This window comes from Rhinolophus ferrumequinum, chromosome 9, assembly GCF_004115265.2.
Source record: "Rhinolophus ferrumequinum isolate MPI-CBG mRhiFer1 chromosome 9, mRhiFer1_v1.p, whole genome shotgun sequence".
NCBI lineage: Eukaryota > Metazoa > Chordata > Mammalia > Chiroptera > Rhinolophidae > Rhinolophus > Rhinolophus ferrumequinum.
Genome location: NC_046292.1, coordinates 53004595 through 53028687, shown reverse-complemented (window position 1 = coordinate 53028687; position 24093 = coordinate 53004595). Strand labels below are relative to the sequence as shown.

The following is a 24093-nucleotide window of genomic DNA, read 5'->3' as shown; positions in this document are numbered from 1 at the left end:
ATCATTTTTTCTTTTTCTTTTCCTAGCAGCCTTCTTCACTGGCCACCTTTCACATCCATACATAGTATTTGGGAGTATGAGGGTGTGGATGATCTTTGCCTTGGTCTCTAGTGATACATCTTTGCTCTTAGATTTTTGTTTGTTTGTTTGTTTGTTTGTTTTTCCTATTCCATTGCTTCCCTTCCAAGTCTCACCCTTTATAAAGTACTTTATGAAGTACTTTTGCATAGTTGATTAGTGTTTAGTATATCATTAATTATGAAATAATTGTCATTTGATTATTTACTGTGTGTGGTTGACAGACACAAGACTGCCATGGTTTTTATTAGGAGTGATTATACGTTTGGATTTTTTATTTTCAGCAATGTACTTGTATGGGTTTTTGTTTTAAATATCTTGATTCCTCCAATTTCCTTTTTGGAAGTCAGAAAAGCATGGATCATTGAAGATGGTGATTATTCCTCTTCCTTCATTTTAAAATTCCCTCAATTTAATGTTCATTAATTCTGAGATTACTATCTATGTGAAGTTTCCCAGTAGTTGCTTAGGTCAACAAAATTTGTTGTTGTTGTTGTTGAGTCTTTAATTTTATTTAGGCCTATATCCAACCAACTTTAAAATACTCTCTTTCAATTTTTTGAAGACTGAATTTATAAAATGTACAGTATGGTCTCTCAGGATGATAAAGAAGGTGGATTCGTTATAATCAGTATACAGTAAATCAATTTAAGTGAAAGGCCTTTTTCTTAAAGAAAGTAATTTCTCCCTTCCTTAGTTTGTCTTTGCTTTCCAAATATACCCAGGATAGCTGGTTATAAAACAGTCAATTTTGATATCAACAAGAAATATGTTTAAGGATTAAAAATACCCCTCCATACACCAACTACTTGAACATGTAATGATGAAAAGGAAATAAACAATCTAGGCATTATTCTTTTCTAAGATCTTAAGTTAGTGATAAATGGTGTCAGTTGATGTCCCATCCATGCATTTTTAATTACCCAAATAAGTTAAATGAGATGGAAATAAAATATACAGTAATTATATTATTTTGAGGACAGAAATGTTGATTAGACTCTAAAAGAAACTTTAGTAGAAAAATGTTAGTTGGCTAAAGTCAGACTTTGAATAAATTTTTAAAATAAAATTATTGGCAATTAAATGATACTTGCCAGTTCAACAATGACAAACTAGGAATTTTGTGATTTACAGCTTTAAAGGCTACAAGTCAGAGATGCACAAGATCATCTAATTGATCAGTTTTATCTCGAATTAAAGTTTGCCGTATATAAGTATTAAAGCTAAAGGAAAAATACTTGAAGACATTAAAATGCAATGAAATTGAAAGGGAGGAAGATTAGTCAAGTATCAGAAGTTTCGATTTTACATGTATTTAGTTCTTATAAAGAGTACAACTGAGCACTGATAAAATTATAGTTTTCTTTTGATCCTCCTTATCTCCAATAAAACCTTGCATCTTTACATCATCATTCTACTGAAACTGCTTTTAGTTATGTCACTGAGAAATAATCTTCTAGTTAATGACATGTTTTCAATCCCTTCTTGAGTTCTCTATAGTGTTAGACGTGTAAGAATACTCCGTCTTGTTAAAACTTTTGTTGGTTTTCATGTTAAATTATGTTTTTCCAACTATTCTCAATACCAAAATATGTAGGATCTCTGTTTCTGTTCTTGAAACTTCTTTTTATTCATAAAGTCCGATAGCATCATGAATAATTTCCATATATGCCTGTTTACTAATGAGGCATACATAGTCACTTGTGGACTATCTCCTCCTGGTGATGCTACTTGTGCCTCAAATGCAATATGTTAAAAATAAAGTAATTATTATTTCTGCCCTCAAACCAAATCTTCTTTCTAGTTTTCCGAGATTTAAGTAGTACTTGGATTTTTTCAGATACCTAAGTTCAAACAATTGGAAAGAATGTCATCTGTTCACACTTATTTGGTACTAGACCCCTCATTTCTTTCAAGACTAACAATTCTGTCTTGACCATGACTCTCCCATCTATCTTCTCCTTTGAATTTCTCTTTTGAAAAGCCAGTCTCGTCTGGGTAACATAATAGCTTCTCATTGAATATTCTACCTGTTTTATGAACACTCACTTTAACTGAGACTACACATGGAGGACTTATGCTTTCCCTCTTTTATTCTCTCTTTGGGCTTTTTACCTACCTACATTATACTACCTATCACAGTATGTCTTTATGATCTGTTTACTCATATATCTCGGTACTGTTCTTGGAATTCCTGGAATTTATGGGACCATATATTTCCAGCTCAGCATCCCTATATAATAGGGCAGTTCTGAAAACAAACAGGGAGCTCAATAATTTCTTGGTGAAAATAATAATTTGGTGAATGAATTAATGAATAAATGAAGGGAACACTTAAAAGTACTGCTGCTTTCTGATTCTGCTATCTTGGAAAAATTATTAATAGCTCTGGAGCTTCTGTTTGTCTTTTGTTCAATATATAAAAGGGATAATAATATATATAATATTTCAGAGGGTTATTATGAAATCAACATCACAGAGTATATGTGAAATCACTTATGATTTAGTTCATAGGATAGGCTCAAAAGAGCCCTCCTCCCAAACTTTTTCAAGAAAGTCCCTTATCTACTCAAAAACATCTTTATTGCCTACTGAAGTTGTTCCAAAATTCACAATTTGGCATTTGAACTCATCTATTATTCACCTCCACAGTTGAAGTTCGGAGCCTTGTTCCCTTCTTCTCTGATACGTGCCTACTCAATCATATCAGATTGCATGCCCCTACAGCCTCACTATCTATTTTGCACCTCTTTGCCTGTGTTTCTCTTGTTCTCTCCTGCTGAGAACTGATCTGTTGACAGCTCTTATTCATACCCCCTTTCTAACTCTCTAAAAGATTTCTATCTATAAAAAGCCATCTCACATCCCTATTTTTCTAGCTACTTTTCCTGATTCTTCTAATGCAGTGAGATATGTTTCTATACCTTCTTGAAGTTCTATGAACAGTTGTGTCTCTTATGGCACTTCTATCATGTCCATCATGGTATAAATATTTTACATATCCTCTATTCTTGATTGTAAGCTCACTGAAAGAAGGAAATCTTTTTTTATTTGTCTTTTAATTTTCTAGTATGTTTGCATAGTCAGAACTCAAAAGAAAATTTGTTGACAAAATTGAAACGGGAATTGACTCAGACTCCCTCTCAAAATAACAATCTTGACTTCACTTTGAAGTATTATTATTTCTCAGTGAGATAAGACACGTATATTTCAGTTTCACCTTGTTTTCTGTGTTTAAATACAAAGTGGAGTTTAATTAGTGGTATTATTGCTGATTTGCCTATTATTGTTGCCTGTCCATTAATATCTGATTGGGACGACCAACTTATTTCACCAAGGTCACTGTGCATCTGTAGGATAATGATGACTTTCAGCCATTGCTAAAGATGAAAGACAAATGTTTCTCATTACTTGTAAGACAATCTGGGGCTTGGCAAAGTGAAAAGTATACTTTGCCAAAAATGATTTCCTTTAATTATTGGACCAGTATGTATTTCAAAGGAAATTGAATCCATTCATTTACTTGTAACTCAATAAAATGCCACTTTAAAGTCTATTAGCTCTTCATAAAGTCCTATATTTATTTTATAATTCATCTTTTTCTTCTTTTGTACTATGGACATGAAAAATACGGTAGACTGTCAAAGAATTGTACAGTGTTGATTTGAGATCCTGAAAACATACATATGATAAACTAAAGCTTTAGAGAAAGCAAAGAGACAAATGTGATAGCTTCTTTCAAGGGCTCATAATTAGAGAGGCCAATTAGAGAGAGAGAAAAAAGATGCATGTTGTATATATAGTATGACATCCATGAAGTTCTTTTGAATCAGAAGTGAGTTATGAATTAAGGAGCTCAGGAGACAAGCAAGTCAGGAAACAATAGCCCCATGTGTTCGGTATTGATTGCAAAGACAATAGTAAAATATTGGTAACAGAATAAAAGCTGAGGAAAGCGTGGCTGTATTTCTAACATGATTTTTACAAGGCATTTTTTGCTTAACTAACGCTGGGCTGCTTGAAACTGATACACTGTGAAAGATAAGAAAAGTGGATATAGTACACTTTGATTTTCATAAAAGATTTTGACAGCTTCATGTGAGAGATTAATGGCTAAGGAAGAGAATTGCAGAGTTCCTTACGTAGGAAGCCAGCTTAAGAATAAAACAGAGTCTTTAGGAGGCAAATATTTCAAGTAAAAAAAAAAAAACAACAAAAACAAAAACAGAAAAACTTATATGTAATGCTTAAAATATTAGGAGCACTACATTTTATATTTCCACTTAAAAAAAACATTCAATTTCCATTATTCCTCTTTTTCTTCTCTAATTTATTACTATCATGCATTTATCATGTTTAATTGTGTTCTCCAAATATGTATTATGTTAACTACAAATTATGCCAAAAGTAATTGCTAGTGTTTTCAGCAAGAAAATACAGGTAAATTTAAAGACAGTGAATGACAAAATTATCTTTTGCTAAGAAATGAAAGTCTTACTGTTACAAAGTAGAAAATCTGAACTAAACAACATACATATTGATAATATTTAACCATGAAATGTTTGTAGATCATCAAATAAAAATTTCAAAAGCTAAAAATATCATATTGTTCCAATCAAAACCAAATGAGTAACATTTTATCACATTTAAACAATATATTTTTTCATGTATCAAGTAAATTTTCTTTATGACTCTTCCTCACCAACTCTTTATCTATTTATAGCAGCCTCAGAGTTTTCCTCCCATGTTTTGGAAATTTAGGAAAGAGAATGCCACTATGAATGGCTTCTATTTGTTTGTTGAGACAAATAGTGGTTTGTTCTACTTTCAGTGCATCAAAGCTTTCACATCACTAAATTATTTTTATAGGAAAGTGAATAAGCAGGTACACTGTGCGGAGACAGTGGGTATACCCATTTGTTCCAAATGATATATTCCATTTTTTTGAACCATGGAGGAAATCCAGAGATTTGTGCGTACTTCAATTAAGGCTGACCAGGAGCAAGATGTAAAGTACAATGGGAGTAAAGTGAATGTCAGCGCTACCTCTGTACTAAACCTGCCTGAACCTATCCCCCCGCCCTGACTCTTGTTTCCAGTAGTTTGTGACTTATATTATGCATAATTGTCACAGTACTTTATTTGTAGTTCTCTTAGTATTTAAAATGTGCGCACACACACACGCACACACACGCACACTTATAATTTTTTTAAGCACTATGTGACAGACACTGCACTTGTTACCAAACATCACAATGAACTAGGGTCCTTTACATTTTAGCATGATTGCTAAGTGATTAAATAGCCAATTTTACAGTGTGGGATAAAGATGCAAGAGGGCTTATGTGCTGGGGGCAGTGCAGGCTTTAGGAGAGCTTTATTAAATGAGGGGCAGGGAATAGAGATGAAAGGGAGAATTGCTTTCCAAAGCAACGATAGCTTAGGTTCAGTGTTTAGGTCATGTCACCTGGGGCATTTCAGTTAATCCTAAAAATAGCCCTTTCAAGGACATATGATTATTCCCATTTTAAATAATTAAATGTGAAGATTTAGAAAAAATAAATAGTCCACAAATTTCTAAGGCTAGTAAGTGTCAGGAAGAATTGTGATTCACCCATGTCTTTCTGAATTCGGGGTACAGTTATTTTTGGGAAACCGTATCCACATTTCCCCAGATTTTAGTTCACCTGTTTTTAGAGAGCATTACAGTGATGATTATCTTCTTTACTCCTCAGGTTAACTCTTTAGAGTGATTCAAGGAAGTAATGACTAATATCACAGAATTCTGACCTTGAAAATTCAGTCATGGAGATAGGTAAATAGATAGCAATCTAGTAAACAGAGGTCCAGCCAGAAATTCATGGCTGAAATTTCAGCTTTTCATAAATCACAGTGGAATTTTACATCCCTTGGAGGCACGCTCTTTCTTCAGCCAGCCAGGCACTGAGATATGACAGGTCCAGCTGTCCACTAGAGACTACTGCTAGATGGATCCTTTAGCAAGAGACACATTGATATTTGGGGAGGTTCTGGTACTTTTGTAGGAAAGAGCTCAGATGTAATTAATATAAATTAAATGTTGGTTATATATTCAAGTTTTCTATTCTTTATATTCTTGTAATTATAAATATTCATTTAACACTTCTTGTCCATTTTTGCATCAAATGATCTCTCTCTCTCTCTCTCTCTCTCTCTCTCTCTCTCTCTCTCTCTCACGCACACACACACAGACACACACATACCTCTTGAAATCCACACATCTCTTGAAGCAGCAAAGATTTAGCAAGACTTGATCATAGAAAAAAAAGCATATTTTAGATTTCTCAAAAGGAAAAGAAACTTAAGAGATTACCAATACATATGTTTAAAAACAAACATTTAAAATACATGGGTATTAGCTTAAATTTTTCAAATGTGTTTAAATATTGAGTTAACACAAAGGAATATCAAGCTCATGGGATTTAGCAAAATTAAGACATTATTATCAGTTTTAAAAGATAAGATATTTTTAATTTATTGATACACGAACAATTACAATACAGCCCGTCTCACCAAAGTTTTGTTTTGTTTTTAACAGATTTCCAAGTAACTTTAAATATAAACTTAACACAGATAGAAGTGAAAATACTTTTTAAAGCAACTATATTTAAAAAGTACATGTTCTTTATAAAGAATGTCTTTGGGTCACTATAATTAATCTGTAAGCAAATATTTCAGTGATTCCAATACAAATTCAATTTTCTGTTTTTCCTACCGTACAGCTTTCAATCAAGTAGATTGAAGCTGAAGGTTAAAATGGGGGGAAATATATGCTAATAGCTTTAAATAAGGAGTTCAATAGCTGAATAGTAGGAAAAGATAAAAAAATTCAGCATTCCAGGTATCGAAAAATTTGAAACTGTAGTATAAATACCTTAGCGTATATGATGACTTTGTTAGACCTGTGCAGAAACAGTTTTTAAAAAATTTCTTGGTCTTAAATTTTCATATGTGTTCTTTCCTAAAAGTGACCTGCCTGAGAGTAGATCTGTGGTTGGATTGGTTCTAGTTTGTACCTCCTGCTTTCACAATAATCTTTCACGAAATCTCTGGAACATGCAGAATCATATCATGCATCATGGCCCAAAATGTAAAACCTTCAAGAAACAAAACGATTGAAAATATTGGTTTTGATATCGAGACAATGAGTAGGCAGTTTCCAACTTGCTTTCATCACATCCACAGGAAGATACAATGAGATTATGAACTGATAGAGCATGAGGAATAATTTTTGGTGATAGATTGCTATACTTACATCACTTTGATGGAGTTAAAGGTTTGAGTGGCAACTTTATAACTGGACTCCTTCCATTCACATAGTCTGATTGAAGTAAACTAAGTTTTGGAGAATTGATTCTGGATCCTGTTTCATGTAAGCAAATAGCATGCTTACTTGAACAAGAATGTATCTGGAAAACCATGGAAATGTATCTGGAAAACCACCTCATTAAGAGAGGTGTATCCAGATACATTCAAGATACATTTTCAAGAATGTATCTGGAAACCATGGGAATGTATCTAGAAAACCACCTCATTAAGATATCTAGTATTAACTATGAGGTTGGTGCAAAAGTAACTGCGGTTGAAAAGGTCAAAAATAATTGCAAAAACCGCAATTACTTTTGCACCAACCTAATACATGAATTAAAGAATGTTTAATAAATATCAAAATGTATGATTTATATAATTTGATCAATTGTACACTATTAATAATTGTAAAAATAACTTCATCCAGGTTATTGTTTCCACTTAGATTCTTATGATCACGCAAAGTTTTATAGCCAATTTATATACTTAATTTTATTGCAGAGATGATGAGCTTCAATAAAAGACTTTAAAAAATAAAAAGAAAATAGATTAGAATCAAATTATAGGGTAAAAGTAGAATGAAAACCTGGGTTTCGGGAGAAAAGTAAACAATGTAGCATTTCATTTAAAGTAGAGCTTGTTCATGTTTTCAGGTGGATGATAAATCCACCTAAATCACTATGCTATATAGATTTCTTTGGACACATTTAAAATTAGAAGTAACAGGTTTATTTTTACATAGCAATATTTATAGTAATAAGATATTATAATTTTTACAAAGCAAACAGTTTATGACAAAAATGTTACGTGGCAATTTAGGAAAGAAAAAGAGTTACAGAGTGTAGAAAATCATTTTTTGACCGTGAAAGCAAAAAAACAACAATTGGAAACCTTTCACTTCCTATCACTGAGTTTGGGAAGATAACTGTGCTACTGGAATCTCCAAATAGAGACTGATAGTCATGTGCTCGAGTCAGGAAGTTAACTCGTACAACGTTATAGTAATTAGGAAACATTTACACTTATATTTTGCTGTATAACTTTATAAATTTATCTCCCATGACAGTGTCATTTGATCTTATACACAAATAATAATTACTTAGTACAGGTAGTGCTATCTTCCTTTTGTAAATACCGGTAAGTAACTAAAGCTTAATATAGATTGAGTTACTTGCCGGAAAAAATTGGTAGTAAACCAGGGAGTTAGTTTGTAAAATTCTTTTGAATCTCAGTATAATTTGTGTTGGACTAAGTTAGAAATACTTTTTTAAATTTGTTTTTATTTATTTAATTATAGTTGACATACAAATTATATATATATATATATAATATATATATATATATATATTTTAAGCATATATATATATTTTGATATAACACTGAAGCTATCTTTGTCTGTATGTTCTGCTTGTAAAATAGAGAGGTACAAAGAAATAAAAAGCCCTTCTGGAAGTTCAAGGAGGGTAAAATAAGAGAAGTACTTTAAGGAGTGACTCATTTAACTGCAGTTATTTCTGTGAACAGTTCTGTGCTATGACAATATAGATAAACAAAAACTCTATGGAGGCCTCTTTTTCCTTCTTCCAATTATATTTTATAGCACAGCCCTTTTTGTTGTCATTGGCGGTGATGGTAGTTAGTTTTGTTTTGTTTTTTAAACAAAGTTAACCATAGGAAGGTAGGTTAATAATAGTTACCTTTAATTACACACTTACGGGATATCTGCTGCCCATCCTGGACATGTTAAACAACGAATTTAATTCTCATAACAATCTTGTCAGATCAATAAGTTTACCAATCTCATTTTAGAGGTGAAAACTAAGGTAAATTAACTTGATCCAGGTGCCAGCGTTAGTACACAACAAAGCTGACATTTGAACTCCAATATTAACTATAATTACTCACTACATTATGCCCCCTTCCAAAGACAAATAAGTTGTCCATGTGATCTAGGAAAGACTTAAACCTGAGACTATTTTTAGCTTTTAACATCCTTTGAGAAAATATAATCAGTGTAAGTTTTTGAAGAGAGCAGATTTTAAAAAACAAACAACAAAACAACAAAAAACACTACATCCTCCCTCCTCAGTCACCTCCCCCCGCCCACCGCGGTACATTCCCTAATTTATATTTTAAGGCATAGCTCATACTGAAATATAATTTAGTCAACTTTCTCATGAGAGGACAGATAAATATGGATTAATGGCTAATTTAGTTATTGATTGCAAGTCTGGCTTTAATTAATTGTGCTATGTAGCCAAGTTTTTATTCATAAAATAAAATTTGTGCTCAGAATACTTTTTATTAGGAAAAAAATGAAAGAATAAAAATCCAGCAGTCACCATCCGGAAGGGAGAGAGGGAGAGGAGAGAGAGAGAGAGAGAGAGAGAGAGAGAGAGAGAGAGAGAGAGAGAGAGAGAGAGAGAGAAAAGGGAAAAGAGAGAGCGTGAGAGAGAGAGAGAGAATAATTCTTACAGTATTTTTGGTTTATAATTGTCTGTATTCACTGATGTTGTAAAGAAGCATATACTTAATTAGTTTGCCAAAACAAATGAGTTTAGAACTTTTCTGTACATCCGGTTGTTGTGTTTCTTATTTTATCATCTGTATTTATATGCAAATGGCATACTTTCTAAATGACTTAAACACAAAGATGGTTGATGTAAGGAGGTGGAGTTGCTAAACTGTTTCTAGTACAGCATTCCATGTTGTTTTTTGTCTTGTTTTAAGAATGAGATGTCTGTACCTGACTCCATCCCAAAGTGAATGGAATAGAGAGGTTTGCCTGGATCTCAGAGCTTTATCTCAATCACTTCTCTGGGCCTGACTACATTCTCCCTGTTTGATGCGGTTATTTTAAACATCTCCTGCATGCATTTTGAATGTAATATTCATTCCCTTTATAGCTCCTGAGGTGAAAGTCCAACTTCTTCAGGAAGCATCTGCTGGGGAGACAGCACTGCATGTAGAAGTCTCCCCACAGCAGTTCAGAGCACCTGCTAGTTAACAGAAATCTTGAAGCCCTTCCAGATCCAAATATCTCACATTCAAGTTCATGTGGGAGAAAGCAAGCTGGTTTAGTTGAATTCAAAAACTAAGAAGTAGAAATGACAAAGAAATTTCCTATTCGATGCATGATGAAAGTCATTTGCACAAAGCACGTGCTAAACTAACTTTTTAAATATGTAACACCTTCCATTTTACATTCTCTGCCTCATTCATTAAGCCTGCGTTCATGCATGCACTGTTCTTAATGGGAAGATGAGACCTACCTACCTCTCAGAATGCTTCTCTGAGTGTTAAATGACAGAAGTATTTTCTATACCTCTTAACCCATAGTCATCCTTAAGCAAATGGAATTTATTATTATTCTCAGGACAAGATGATGATAATTAGACTTCAGTAACAGTCTAAAAATAAAGTTATTTTGCCGTTCACCCTGTCCTATATTCTTTAGTTATATAGTACAGGCTCTCTTTCACTCCATCTATGCTTATTTTACTTAATAAATGTTGATTTGTATGTTGAGTGATTTACAAGTAATGTATCGAAGCACCCTAAATGTAAAAATTTCTTGGTGTTGTCCTTTGTAAACAAGAGATAGTTATGCTTACATGGAAGCTTGACTTAAATGAATCAATGGAAAAAGTAAGATAAAGCAATTTGTGGTATTATAGAAAAGCGCAAGTTTAATTACAAGTTAAAATAAATGATTTGTGTTTGAAATTTAGTGATTAATCCAAAAACAAATTTTAATGATTTTTCTGGGCATTGAAAATGTTAGATTATAAATCTTAAAAATAAAGAGTTAAGGAATTTAAATTGTGCATGAAAATAAGGTTAGAAGGTATGATTTTATGCTATCACTTGATCGCATTAAAGTTCCCATGTTTTAGGAATTAAGTATAGTTTTAAGTGAGGGGGGCGGAAAAGCAAGAAAGACTTTAAAAAAGCCTTATTGTTTTCAGGATATTTTTCTCTGGTTTCTATTATTAAAATTATTATATTGATGTATTGGAGAATGTGGTCTTACAATTAGATAGTAGCTGATAACTTTCAGTCTCTTATGCAAGATATTTTTAATATATCTTTATTATTGTAAAGAAGTACTAGAATATACAGGAAATGCCTTTCTTTTTTTCACAAAAGGAGAAATCAGTGTTATTTTTAAATTTATTTTTGACACTACATGAGAAGTAAAATATGCCCAACATGGCATAATTCCCATTCTAAAAATAAATATACCTGTGTCTTTAATATTACTAGGTACTGATGCAATTAAACCTGTAAGTTACTGAACCTCTTTGTACCTTACTTTACTCTTGTGCAATGGGCATTATGATAGTACTTGACAGTATCTATCTCAAAGGGTTGTTGTGAAAATTGAATGAGAAATATGTATATATATAATGCACTTAACAATAAGATCTGGCAGATAACATTGGTTAGTATTTTATTATTTACACAACCCTTTTTACTGTTACCTGAAGAAGTGTATTTTTACATAGGTATCTCTTTAAAAATGTAACTTTAATTATCTATAAGGCATGAGTACTCTACTAAATAAGTGAGGCTCTTTGGACAAATTGTTGATTGTGTGGATTTCCCTTAACAATGTCGTGTACGTCCTACACCTCTCAAAACAGGGAGATGATAAGAATAGTTTCTGCCCCAATGTAGTTTTTGCCATAATGGTGGTAAAATATAACTTAAAATATTAAATCAACCATCACATTCTATATAATATTATCTGGCAAATAACATATATATTATATATAAAATTTACGTAGACATGTGTACATGAATCTATATATCTGTAGCTATATCATCTATACCTATGGTAGTATCTACTGAATAACTGGCATGAAACACATTAAGACGAGAGATCCTTAAAAACAAACGCAAGTGGAGAGGAGATAGAATTTATTCTGTTTCCTTTAATCTCTGCTTTACTTCCCTTACTTCATTTTGGCCTGGAAGCCAGGATATCAAAACTCTTTGTATGCAAAATTAGCATGGAGGTTGTATGGGGTTCTGAATTTTTTAAATTTTTCTGTATTCTTTTGAAAGTTTTCCTGTCAAATTTAGAACTTTTGTGATACAAAGAAAAGACAGCTGTGAAAGTAACTAGCTAATTCCTTCATAGGAATATCATTTTCACATGTTTTGGTTTTGAATCCAAGGGAAATTACACTTTTCTTCTTTTATCAATCAATATCTTTAATAGGAACTTTCATTAATTAACATGTATCAAGAAAAGCTGGTATCTTTCCATAGAGCTAAATAAATCCTGCTGTGTGAGATACTGGTAATAGTGCTAACGCTTATGTTTTTGGAAAATGTTATAGGGAATTAGAGATATGAAAGGGTAAAAAAAAAAAAAAAATCATTCCTCAGCAAGCATACGCTTTTTTCCCTAATAGAACTTTAAAAAAATAATAAATAACCTAAATATGCTAATTTCCACTAAACTCTTTCATGTCCAACTTTCATATTTAATCACCATTGGAGACAGTATCACCGACAGAGTCAGTTAGCATTATTCCAACATCAGTTTGATCAACTAGCAGCTCACCAAATAGGACTCATTACCCCCAAAATAGGGACCTGACTAATGTGTAGTAATGTAATTTATAAAGGAACTCCTTAAAAGAGTTCAGAAGTAATGCAATTCTTATTAGAAAAGCATTAACTATCTTATGCCTGGGTTTATATAATTAACAACTGTAAAACCACATAAAATATTCAGACTATTTATCCATTTCCAACAACCAGATGTTTGGAACTATGTATACAAAACATTTAGAGGATTGACTGACAACGTAAGCGTCTGTCATGACATTTGTCATGGTGTGAACACCGCTGCTGAGCAGTGTACTTTCGGTACTGCTTCACTCATCTTCCTATAAAGTAGGTAATCTAGAAGATTAAAAAGGAAAAAGAAAACACTTTCAAGAAAATCCATGTCATACTCAATTAAGATATATTCATTAGTGAACATTTTTATTCAGATTATTTTACTGTCTGTACTTCAAAGGGATCTTGAGCTCACTGGCTATAAAAGTGTTCCATTTTGAAGTGGAGAGTGGAAAAACAGAATCTGGGTTTGTGACCCTAGATTCATTGCTTCTTCCTGTCCCCGTTAATGACCTCACGGTGTTTACTGACTTTGTCAACCTCTGCCTCACACATGAATTCCTCCATTCTAAACAGGGGAATCCGTCACCCTTGCTGCTGTCTGACTAAGCATGCACAGCATAGTCTATCACCATGGCGAAGAGTTCAGGCCGACTGGCTTTATGCAAGATACAGTCTCGGAGTGCCTTCATTTCTTCATCAGTGAAATGAGGATAATAGGATCTGGCTCGTAGCCTTACAGGACGGTCAGTGGAAGGTGACTAACAAAGTACCTAGCACATCCTAGGCAGAATCGTTAATGGTTGTAAGTGTTCCTGAAGTATAGAGTTAAATGTTGTAGTTCTTTCTTATTTCAAGTAGTTATGAGCCCAGCCCACCTGTGCCCCACACCTACCACTTTACTCTGCTCACTGAGCTCATTTCCACACCTACTGACTCAGATTGCTTACTTAGTCCATCCCATGTCTCCTACAGCAATTTTTGTTTAGGCCACAGATTTTCGCATTTAATTATATTTTATCATCAATGAATGCAGACATGACGTTGCTTTCCCAACTAGATTGCAGTTTGGACTTTGGATGTACTTTACCCTATTATCCTTTCTAAAAGTATCTTAATGTTTGCCTTCATTCCTCTACTCAACAAATATTTGTATTTATTGTCCATTATGTGTAGACCTGTGGAATATACAGAAGTGACCAAATAAACAAAGTCTCTGGATCTTACTTTTAGCAGGGAGAGGAAGAAAATAATCAATCAAGTAAATAGAAAATATGTCAAAGGGAAGTGTTGAGAACAGTTTTTGCTATTTAATACATTAGATAATTCACTGAAAGGACCAACAAAAGATAGAGAACAAGTGATGCAGAATGCTGGTGGAAGAGATTTCCAAGTGGAAGTAACATAAAACGCTAACTTCCTGAGGCAAGAGCATGCATGGCATGTTGGAAGTGCACCTAGACGACCCCTGTCTACAGCAAAGCAAGGAGTGGTAGCCAGTCCAGTCAGAGAAGCATCAAGGGGACAGATTACATAGGACCATTGGTCACTGTTGGGAATTGAGTAGTCCTTATGAGTGAAATGGGAAGGCTTGGGGTTGCTAATGATCTGAGTTACACTCTAAAATGTTTATTCTGTTTTTGATGGGGAGAATGGACCTGTCTACAGGCGTCAAGGGCAGAGGTTAGAGAATCTCTGGCAATTACAATAATCCAAATATAACAATAATTTATTCTACATTCACATCCTGTTCTGTGTGATGGCTATTCATGAATACACTTTGTCATCCTTGCTAAATTATAAATTCCGTATGGGACAGGATTACAAGAGATTTATATTTTTAGACATTAGAATTCTTAAACCAAGAAGAAAGTTTTTGGTGCCCAAAGAGTTCAAAACTAAGTTATCACCACATCCCATCCTTCTTCTCTCCCCGCTCCCATATCCTAATTACCTTCCTTCTTCTTAGATTCCTTCTTAATACAGATACACATATCAGACAGTATCTCTTTATATTGTAAAGGAAGACAAAATAGGGTGAATGTAGAGATAGAAAGGTGGAAAACATGGTGCTTATTCTCAAGGAATCACATGTGTGTGTTTGGACAATTTGATATATATTTTTTTAATATGTAATCACCTCATTGTTGATCTTACAACCACCTATATTCTATATAAGTATCTTATGATTCTTATGAAATAGAAAACCATGCTTCAGCCTTACTATTCCCAATTTGTAAAATTCCATATGTGGTAATTTGAGTTATTTAAATGCTAACTCAGTAGTGTAATTTGAGAATAATTCTATAGCAATCCAAGACAGTAATACAAAAACAAAAAACAAAAAAGCAAAAAACAGTGATTTTTTTTTTTTCTGAGTCTCATTCAAGGATCTTTTTAATGCATATCTTGTAAAACTTTGGGTTGGGACCAGTAACAATTATGAAATATCCTTATCTGAGCCAAGGAGACATAAAGGGCTTTTTTCATTTTCACAGTGCAGAAGTTAGCTTTATTCTCCTGTGATGGTCCCTGACATGCCAGAACAGAGGAACAGTGCTTATGATAAGACTAGGAGTTCTAACTCAGATTGGATCTATGAAAGCTCTAGTGTCTAAGGTTAGTTAATCTCTATGGTCCTCTAATACCCCCCAAATAAAGGAAAAGTTGCTGTTGTCTCTAGGGAAAGGGAAATGGCAGACAGAGTGTTCAAAATCAGACTTTCATGGTAAAATATCCATTAATAATTAATTTTCTGCTTTCTGTAAAATAGGACAGGTTAAGTAGTTGGTCACATTCAGTAAATAAGAAATTACTTGCAGTAATTTCTGCAACATTCTAATCATCTTTCCATTTCTGAAACCTGTTTTCAAAGTCTTTGATTTACATTATGGTAGAAAGGATATTGAATGTAGAAATATAAGACTTGATTATAAATTCAACTTTACCACTCACTAATAGTGTGGCTTGGACAAGTCACATAACCTAAACATTCCAGCTATTTTCCAGTGATTAATTTTCTACTGATTTCATAGCAGTCCATACCCCCACAGGGTTGTTATGAGCACCAGATAGGATAATGTGTGAAGGTCATGAATGCAGAGATCACACCAGAAACACTTGATGAATCCAGATAGTAAATACAAACATTGGAATTATCATTCCTAATAGTGGTATTTCAGTGTTCTATCCTATACCAGTACAAATGTGATCTTGTGAAATGGGCAGTATGCCTCCTCTATCTTCTTTCTTCATAGTATTAAGAATAACAATACACTATAATTGTTCAATTTTGTCATTAAAGTGGGTTTTAGTTTCTTCATTAAATATATCAGGGAAAGCTTTTCAATTAACAATGACCTTTATCACTTCTACTAGTTTAGATTCTGTTGACAGTGAAACTGACTGCAAATTAGATTCTGCAATGTACCTTGTTTCTTATTTTTTCACCCACTGATTAGTTTCATACAGTTGGCAGCAGCCTACCCTGTTGCATTCAGCTTGCAATTTTGTAGCAATCTCAAACACTGTGTTCAATCCCCCAAGGTGTTCTGTGGAAATGCTGTCAAACTATTTCCATGTACAATGTACCTATGTGTATTTTCATTCTGTAGCTGTGCTTTGTACTCATTTGAGAGAACCAGTCTTTAATTTGTATCAGAACTTTTCCAAGATGAAACAGAATTCCAGGCCTCAGCAAAATCACTGACATATGACCACAGCCCTTCTGTTTAAATCTTGATGTGCCAGACTTCTATTAGATCCAAAGATATATTTTTTGAATCTCGTTATAGAATACAACTTTGAATAAATGGCTTCAAATTTGACCTTAAATTCTATTAATTGTCATCACGATTGCCATCATCATCTGGCTCCAGTTTACCTTTCCAGTTTCATCTCTCATCCCTCCCCTATGCTTTTTTGTACTTCCTTGAAATGCCTGATTCTCTCTCTCACCTTTCCCTGGTGTTGCTCACATATAGCAACTCTGTCTAGAATGTTATGTTTTCCACTCCTCACCTCTTTATCTCAGGCACTTCCTTTTTCAGAAAGCCTTTTCTATATCTCAACACCCTTTCTGAGTCAAATAACCCTCTTTTGTCTCTCATGAACGTTTAGCATGATTTGATACAAATAGTTAATGTATTGTATTAACTGCATTGTTTGGTTGTCTTCCTTACTAGACTAAGTTTTGGAGAGCAAGGACAATACTTTTTGAATCTATAAATAGAAGCTTCATAAATGTTTATTGGATAAATGAATGCTTCCTGGAAAAACTGTTGGTCAGTGTATTGAAAAGGCAGTGAGAATTTGCTACTAGAAGTATTATATTAAAATAGCTCCATTTAATTACAACAGCAATATTATCAGTAAAATGCAATTTACAGTTTCAGTGTACCGGCTTACCACTCTGGAAATGCAGGCAATTTAAAAAATAAACACATATATGATATTATTCTATGCTTTCTGCATCTGGTACGTTATATTCAGAATTGGGTTAGGTTGAACCAGGCTGACTCATAAACCTTTCTTACTTCTTCTAATTTCAAAGAAAGAAATGTGTTTTAATGTTTAAAATTATTTGAACTTATATATCCGTATTTAAATGTACTTGTCGTCTTGACAGAATGGGAAAGGATTTTGACTGGGTTTGAATTAAAGCGCACACACACACACATACACACACTTAAAAAAAAACTGTATGCAGGTATTGTTTCACATTTGTATTGGGAATGGAAGATGCACCATGGTGTTCATGTTTCCTGTGTTTATGTCTGATGTTTCCATGTGATGAAGTGCTATAATTCAGCATATGGAAATACAGTCAGAACAAAGATAATGTCTCTCATTTTCATTTTGATTAATAGTGTCCTGTCTCTGGTAATTTGTAGGTGTTATTTGGAAGATGGAGCTTCAAAGGGTGCCTGGCTGAACCGGTCAAGTATTATTTTTGCGGGAGGTGATAAGTGGTCAGTGGATCCTCGAGTTTCAATTTCAACATTGAATAAAAGGGACTACAGCCTTCAGATACAGAATGTAGATGTAACAGATGATGGCCCATACACGTGTTCTGTTCAGACTCAACATACACCGAGAACAATGCAGGTGCATCTCACTGTGCAAGGTATGCGTTTCCATAACTGCTATATTGAAACTGCTGTACTAAAGGACTATGCTTAGAAATGTTCAATATTTAGATATCAAAATGACTCAGAAGTAACTGACAATGTTGAAAGATGTGTTGTCATTGTCTGCAGGGACTTATGTTCCTAGATTCCATTAAGTGTAATGGCTATTATAGTCATACGAATCCCCACTTACCAAGATCAAAAATTATCCATTAACACCACATTATAAGTTTTTTTTTGGTCTGTGATTCACTTTGTATTTCCTTTTGAGTCACCCCTTCAATAAATCTTTGCGAACCCATGATTGATACATTAAAATAAATATTTGATAACCTATGATGGATACATTAAAATATCAGAACTTTTTGACATATGGATAGTAACTCTTTAAAAGTAATCCTCCAGCTTTCCAACACTGTTTCAATCCAACTTCAATTTACTTTGATTCAAGTCACAATGAAAAGAAGCAGCCTTCTAGAAATACTTTATTTAAATATAGAGTAATTGAAAAAATATGGTACACAATGCTTTATACTTCGATGTACTTATAGTAGATCATAAATCATGCTAACTAACTTACAGTCTCTAAATACAAACAGAATCATCAAATTATATTATTTTTCTTGCACACTAAAATGTAAGGGCATATTTATCCTGAACACAAATACTTTTCAAGAAAAATGCAATTATAATGCTAATAGAATGGAAAATGTATATTTTTACCCTTTTACATTATTACCTCATGCTTTTTAGATTAATCATGTGTTGGTTGCATAGAAATATGCTGTAGAACTCAAAATGACATTGCAGCATTTCTAAGTAAAATTAATAACAAATTATATGATAATGTAGTGCCAGTGAATACATGTTTTATTCCTCACAGGGATGTTGAGTAAGCAAGTTATTTGTATTATCTCTGAGTTTACCCTTCAAGTAATTAACAGTAAGTATTAATTTAGGTATATGGCTTACATCTAGAAAAGATTGTTAATCTATAATTGTATTAACTGAGCTTTATTTCTTTACATAAATGTGAACCTGAATTCAATCACAGTTTCAATTATAAATACATATTTTAACTTCGTCATGAAGATTAAACTTATTAATTAAACAATTAAATCTAAGGAGAAAATATATACATTGAAGAATGAATCAGTAACTTTCCTCAATGGTTTTTCTTATTACAGATCATTGTAGGCTATATAATGTCCCTTCTTTAAAAGCATATGAGAATATAGTAGTTTTCACCAAAGTCCATCTTTATTCAGAAATTATCCAGAGGTTGCAGAGGTCAGAAGTTTGTCCATCTTCAAAAACTGACATGAGATTACAAATCACTGACATGAGATTACAAATCGCCAACAGATTGCTTCTATTATCCTGGCCTAATTCCATTTTCTTGTTTGGTCCAATGCCCTTTGACTTGAGTTTCTAGCTTAGAGACTACAAAGATTTTTATTATATGAGGGCAGGTACACTAGGACAATAGTATATTTGAGTGACTTGACATACAGTCTTTTTGCTTCTTCTAGTTTTAAATGATGTGTTCTGCACACTAAATATATGCCTCTTTCCTTTTTTTTCATTCTCTTATTCCATGGTAGGCCTATATTTTTAAACCAGACTATGGCTATATACTCCCTGCCCAGGCACGTATTTAATTTCCATAGGCTTTCTTTATAGCTTTAATTACATAGATTGTTTGATACTGCACATTTTAAAGCTGTTACATGCCTTACTCTGGCACTCTTTTTTGCTGGCCATCTGATGATGGTGAACTTTTGAGCACCATTTCAGGAAGTCCATTTTAGGAAAGCACTTATTAGATATTTTGTCAGTATAATATTTTGTTCCTCTAGAAAAAGAAAATGTCTCTTATTCTTTTGAAAGTGTGTAGTTGGGTCAAATTAAAAGCTAATAATTTTAGCATATTTACGAACATAATTACTGACTAGAAGTTGATTGACATGTGAGCAGTTTTCCAATTACGTTAATAAAGTTCAGGGAATACATTAATAGGCTTGTCAGTCAATTTAAGAACTAAATAAATGTCATAAAAAGTCAACCCCACTTAAGCTAGATTTCCTCTCAATGAATGAAAATAAACTGATGTGCTCATCTTTTCAGTCTCTAAATTTGTTAGGTTGTTTGATGCTCAGGTATATTTGAAGAGTTTTGTTCTTTGCCCAACAATTTGTTAAGCCTTTATTCACCAAGATAAAGAAACTTAGCAAGTGAAAGAAGACTATTAATCACTGATGTCAAAAAAATATTGGCTGGAAAAAACAAAGCTCATCTTTAATTGTTGCAACTATGTACTCAAGGGAGCTACTTAAAAATGAAATCATTTTAGAAGGGGGATGATAAAAGGGATATCTTGCCACTGCAGACATTGGTCGTGGGAAATTTGTTGGTGCCGTTGATTTCTTAGAGCTGTTAATATTAATGAATGGAGCGAGGAGGGAGAAAAAACACTGGACTGGGAGTTGGCAAACCTGAATTCCAATCCTGATGTTTTTCCTCAGGAAATGGGTAATTATCAAGCCTCTCTAAATTCTAGTTTTCGATTTTCTCATTTGGAAGATGAGGACTCAGACCAGAAGACCTTAAGGTCCATGCCATTCAAAACCAAAAATTCAGATGACCCAAAAAAGAAAAAATAAAGAAAAAAAAATCCATTGTGATTATCTGCTTTTGATTTGAAAGGGAAAAAGTAATTTAAGATAAGAAAAAAAGAAAAATATTTCATAACATTTCTATAACACTTGCAAACTAATCTTTTATGCAGAAGCACCTAGTATATACTCTGTAAGTATGCTTTATTAATCTCCATGTTTTTCTTTCACCAACTGAGCAGAACAATGTATATAGTAATGGAGTTTGAAGAATGTGGTAAATTGGAGTTTTGCTTCAAGGAGGTGGAAATTAGCTAATAGATTCAGTGAAAAATTTGCCTATATATAATATAATGCTGATGAATCAAATTATCTAATTGTTCAGTGTTTCAAATCATGTGGTCCCGCATTTACTAAGAGCAGTCTTTTTCATCCGTGAGTATAAAAAATGTACAAGGCTAGAGTACTTATTATAAAGCCAGACATTCCTATTACAATACTGTAATGATAGGACACATGAAAAGTAAATGCTGTCCACTCAAATATATGACGGGGATGGTTTCTACTTTGAGTCCATATTTAAAGTCTAAGTTGTATACAGCACAAAAGACACTGATAGATGTTGTATAACTAAATATAGGCACAACAGCTTCAGTCATCACCTTGATTGCGGCCTTGTGAGGCTATGAACAGAGGACCCAGCTGAGACGTGCCTGGAGTGAAACTGAGATAATAAATATATGTTGTTTTAACACACACACACACACACACACACACACACACACACATAATATATAGAATATTCATCACTCAACTTGTATGCTTTCAGGCTGATATATTCTTAAGTTTCCTCTAGGAAGAGTAGAAGGAGATTTGAGAAATACATAACTCTATGAGCAAAATAACTTCTCAAGGGTATTTAACTTCCCTATTCTGATTTTCTCAGGGTCTGTGACGTACCTAGAATATTTGTGATAGATGGGATGCTACACTTCTCTTTTCAAGAGGGCTTATGGAGTGTCCTCAGTAGACAGCATTTAGTGATCAACTCTGTCAAAGATAGCCTTAGCGCTACAGGGACATGTTGCCCAAAGTCAGCCTCTGCCTAGAGCAGGGGTGTTCAAACTTTTTTCAACGTTTGTTACCAAGGGCCACATGCGGTAAAATACACAAACAGCCGGGCCACTCACTCAAGGTGAAGTACGTATTGCCTCACCTGGTTTATTTAAGTCAACTAAATATATTTTTGGAATTTGCTGCGGGCCAATTAAAAATGGATTGTGGGCTGCAGTTGGCCCGCGGGCCGCAGTTTGGACACCCTGGCCTAGAGCAACCAACATGCGATTACTGATTGAGGCAGGGAGTAGAAAAGCCTCTTCCTTTCAGCCCTAAGTAGGATAACTCTGACGGGCCGTTTGGCTCCAGAGCAGCTGAGGCTGTTGACCAGCATGCACTGAGGCTTAACGTCTTGCCTCGTTCAAATGCTATCTTCTTCTTCTTCTTCCTTCTCCAGGGATTTGTCAGAAGGATATTCTGTAATAAATATTCTGTACCTTCTTTCAGTGCCTGCTTCCCAAAGATCCTAAACTATGACAATGTTAGATCCTTGCCTCTGACTTACTCTTTATTTTGAGAAAGTCTTTGTAAAGTGGAAAGACAACACATTCAAACACCATTTAATTTTAACATCCCATTTTATATTGGAAGTATTTAGTGCACCAAGATAAATAGGAGAAATCCCAAGCAAACACACTATAAGGTAAGAAGAGTGGGATGCAGTCAGAGGTGAAGTTAGAACATAAATCCGTGACACAATTCCTATATACTTTTAAAGCTTGGTAAAAAATTCAGTTCTAAGATTTCTAGCAGCCAACACAGAAAGGGAAACAGGGTTAGTTATTCATTTCATGATCCATAAGGTTAAAACTTCTATTTCTTACTACCCTGATCCTGTTTACTCAGAATGGAGAAGTATTTCTACTGAGTCATCTCAGAATATCACTGCGAGCTGTAAGATACATCTCAACAGTGAGTGTATAGTACTTACGGTACCCGTAAGATTATTTCTTATAAAACTTTTCAATATAATAGGAACTGCAAGGAAGTTAAAAAAATTAAATTAAAAACCTAAAAATAAGTTTAACAAGATGCTAGTTCAATAACTGGGAAATAGCTTTTTGATTATTGCTTAATCTAGGAGTAAGTTGTCGAACCTATCCTTCCTGTGTGAAACCTCCACAAATATTATTCCTCTCAATAGGTCTTTGAATAGGAATTTAGGTACAAATATTTCAAAATTATATGTACCGACGAGTGTCTGGACAGCTGTCATTCTATGTGGTCACAAATATAGAGTCATGTTCTTTAAAGACCAGCACATCTTAATCTAATGTTGACATCTTTTTGATAAACGCTAAAACCTTAACAAGATATATCCTGGAAGAGGAAGACCTCACACTTCTGCTCCGAATTGAGCTGAAGGGCAGTAACACAGCATCATAAGACATAGGTCTCCCTTTCTAAAGGGGAAAAAAAGCTATGGTCAGAAAATCATGTCACAATACCACACACACTAGAAAATCCAAGCCGTTGTTCTGCAACAGGAAATATTTCAAACTTTTCAAAAAGCTACAAAATGAAACCAAAGAAAAATTACCAGCACCAGGAAGTTTTACAGAGCCCATCGATGTCAAAATAGTCATTGCCTGAAAGCAATCAGGGCTTAGTACTAGGCCCTCAGAGTAGCTCCCACTGTTTTTTCAATCTCTATTTACACCTGTGGGGAGATTAAGATTATATTAGGTTGGTGCAAAAGTAATTGCTGTTTTTGCAATTTTTAACCTTTTAAACTGCAATTATTTTTGCACCAACCTAATATATAGGAACCCAATTGTAGATATGTTTTAAAACAAAGAAATGATAAAGACCCAGAACATGTATCCTTAATATTTTTAGCATGGAAACAAATAATAATCCACCTGAAATAAAAATGGTTCCTTAACTAAATGCTATTACATTATCCCAACCAAATAATATTTAGCTTTCAGGAATGCAACTTCATAGTATACCTATAAGATAAAACAAAGATAAAGTATATCTTTGTAATTACTATTTTGTTGAGCTATAATTGACATATAACATATTAGTTTCAGGTACACAACATAATGATTTGATATGCGTATATATTGTGAAATGGTTACTACAATAAGTCTAGTTAACCTCTATCACCATACAGTTACATTTTTTTTCTTATGAAGAGAAACTAAGATTTACTCTCTTTGCAACTA

At 33.6% G+C, this 24093-nt stretch overlaps 1 protein-coding gene across 1 annotated transcript in view; it reads left to right on the top strand.

The window, feature by feature from the left end:
- NEGR1 (neuronal growth regulator 1) overlaps positions 1 to 24093 on the top strand; it is an 831724-nt gene that overhangs the window by 327666 nt on the left and 479965 nt on the right. Inside the window, exon 2 of the mRNA XM_033115332.1 lies at positions 17955 to 18187. Within this exon, the coding sequence (XP_032971223.1) occupies positions 17955 to 18187 (233 nt within the window). The remainder of the gene's footprint in view (positions 1 to 17954; positions 18188 to 24093) is intronic.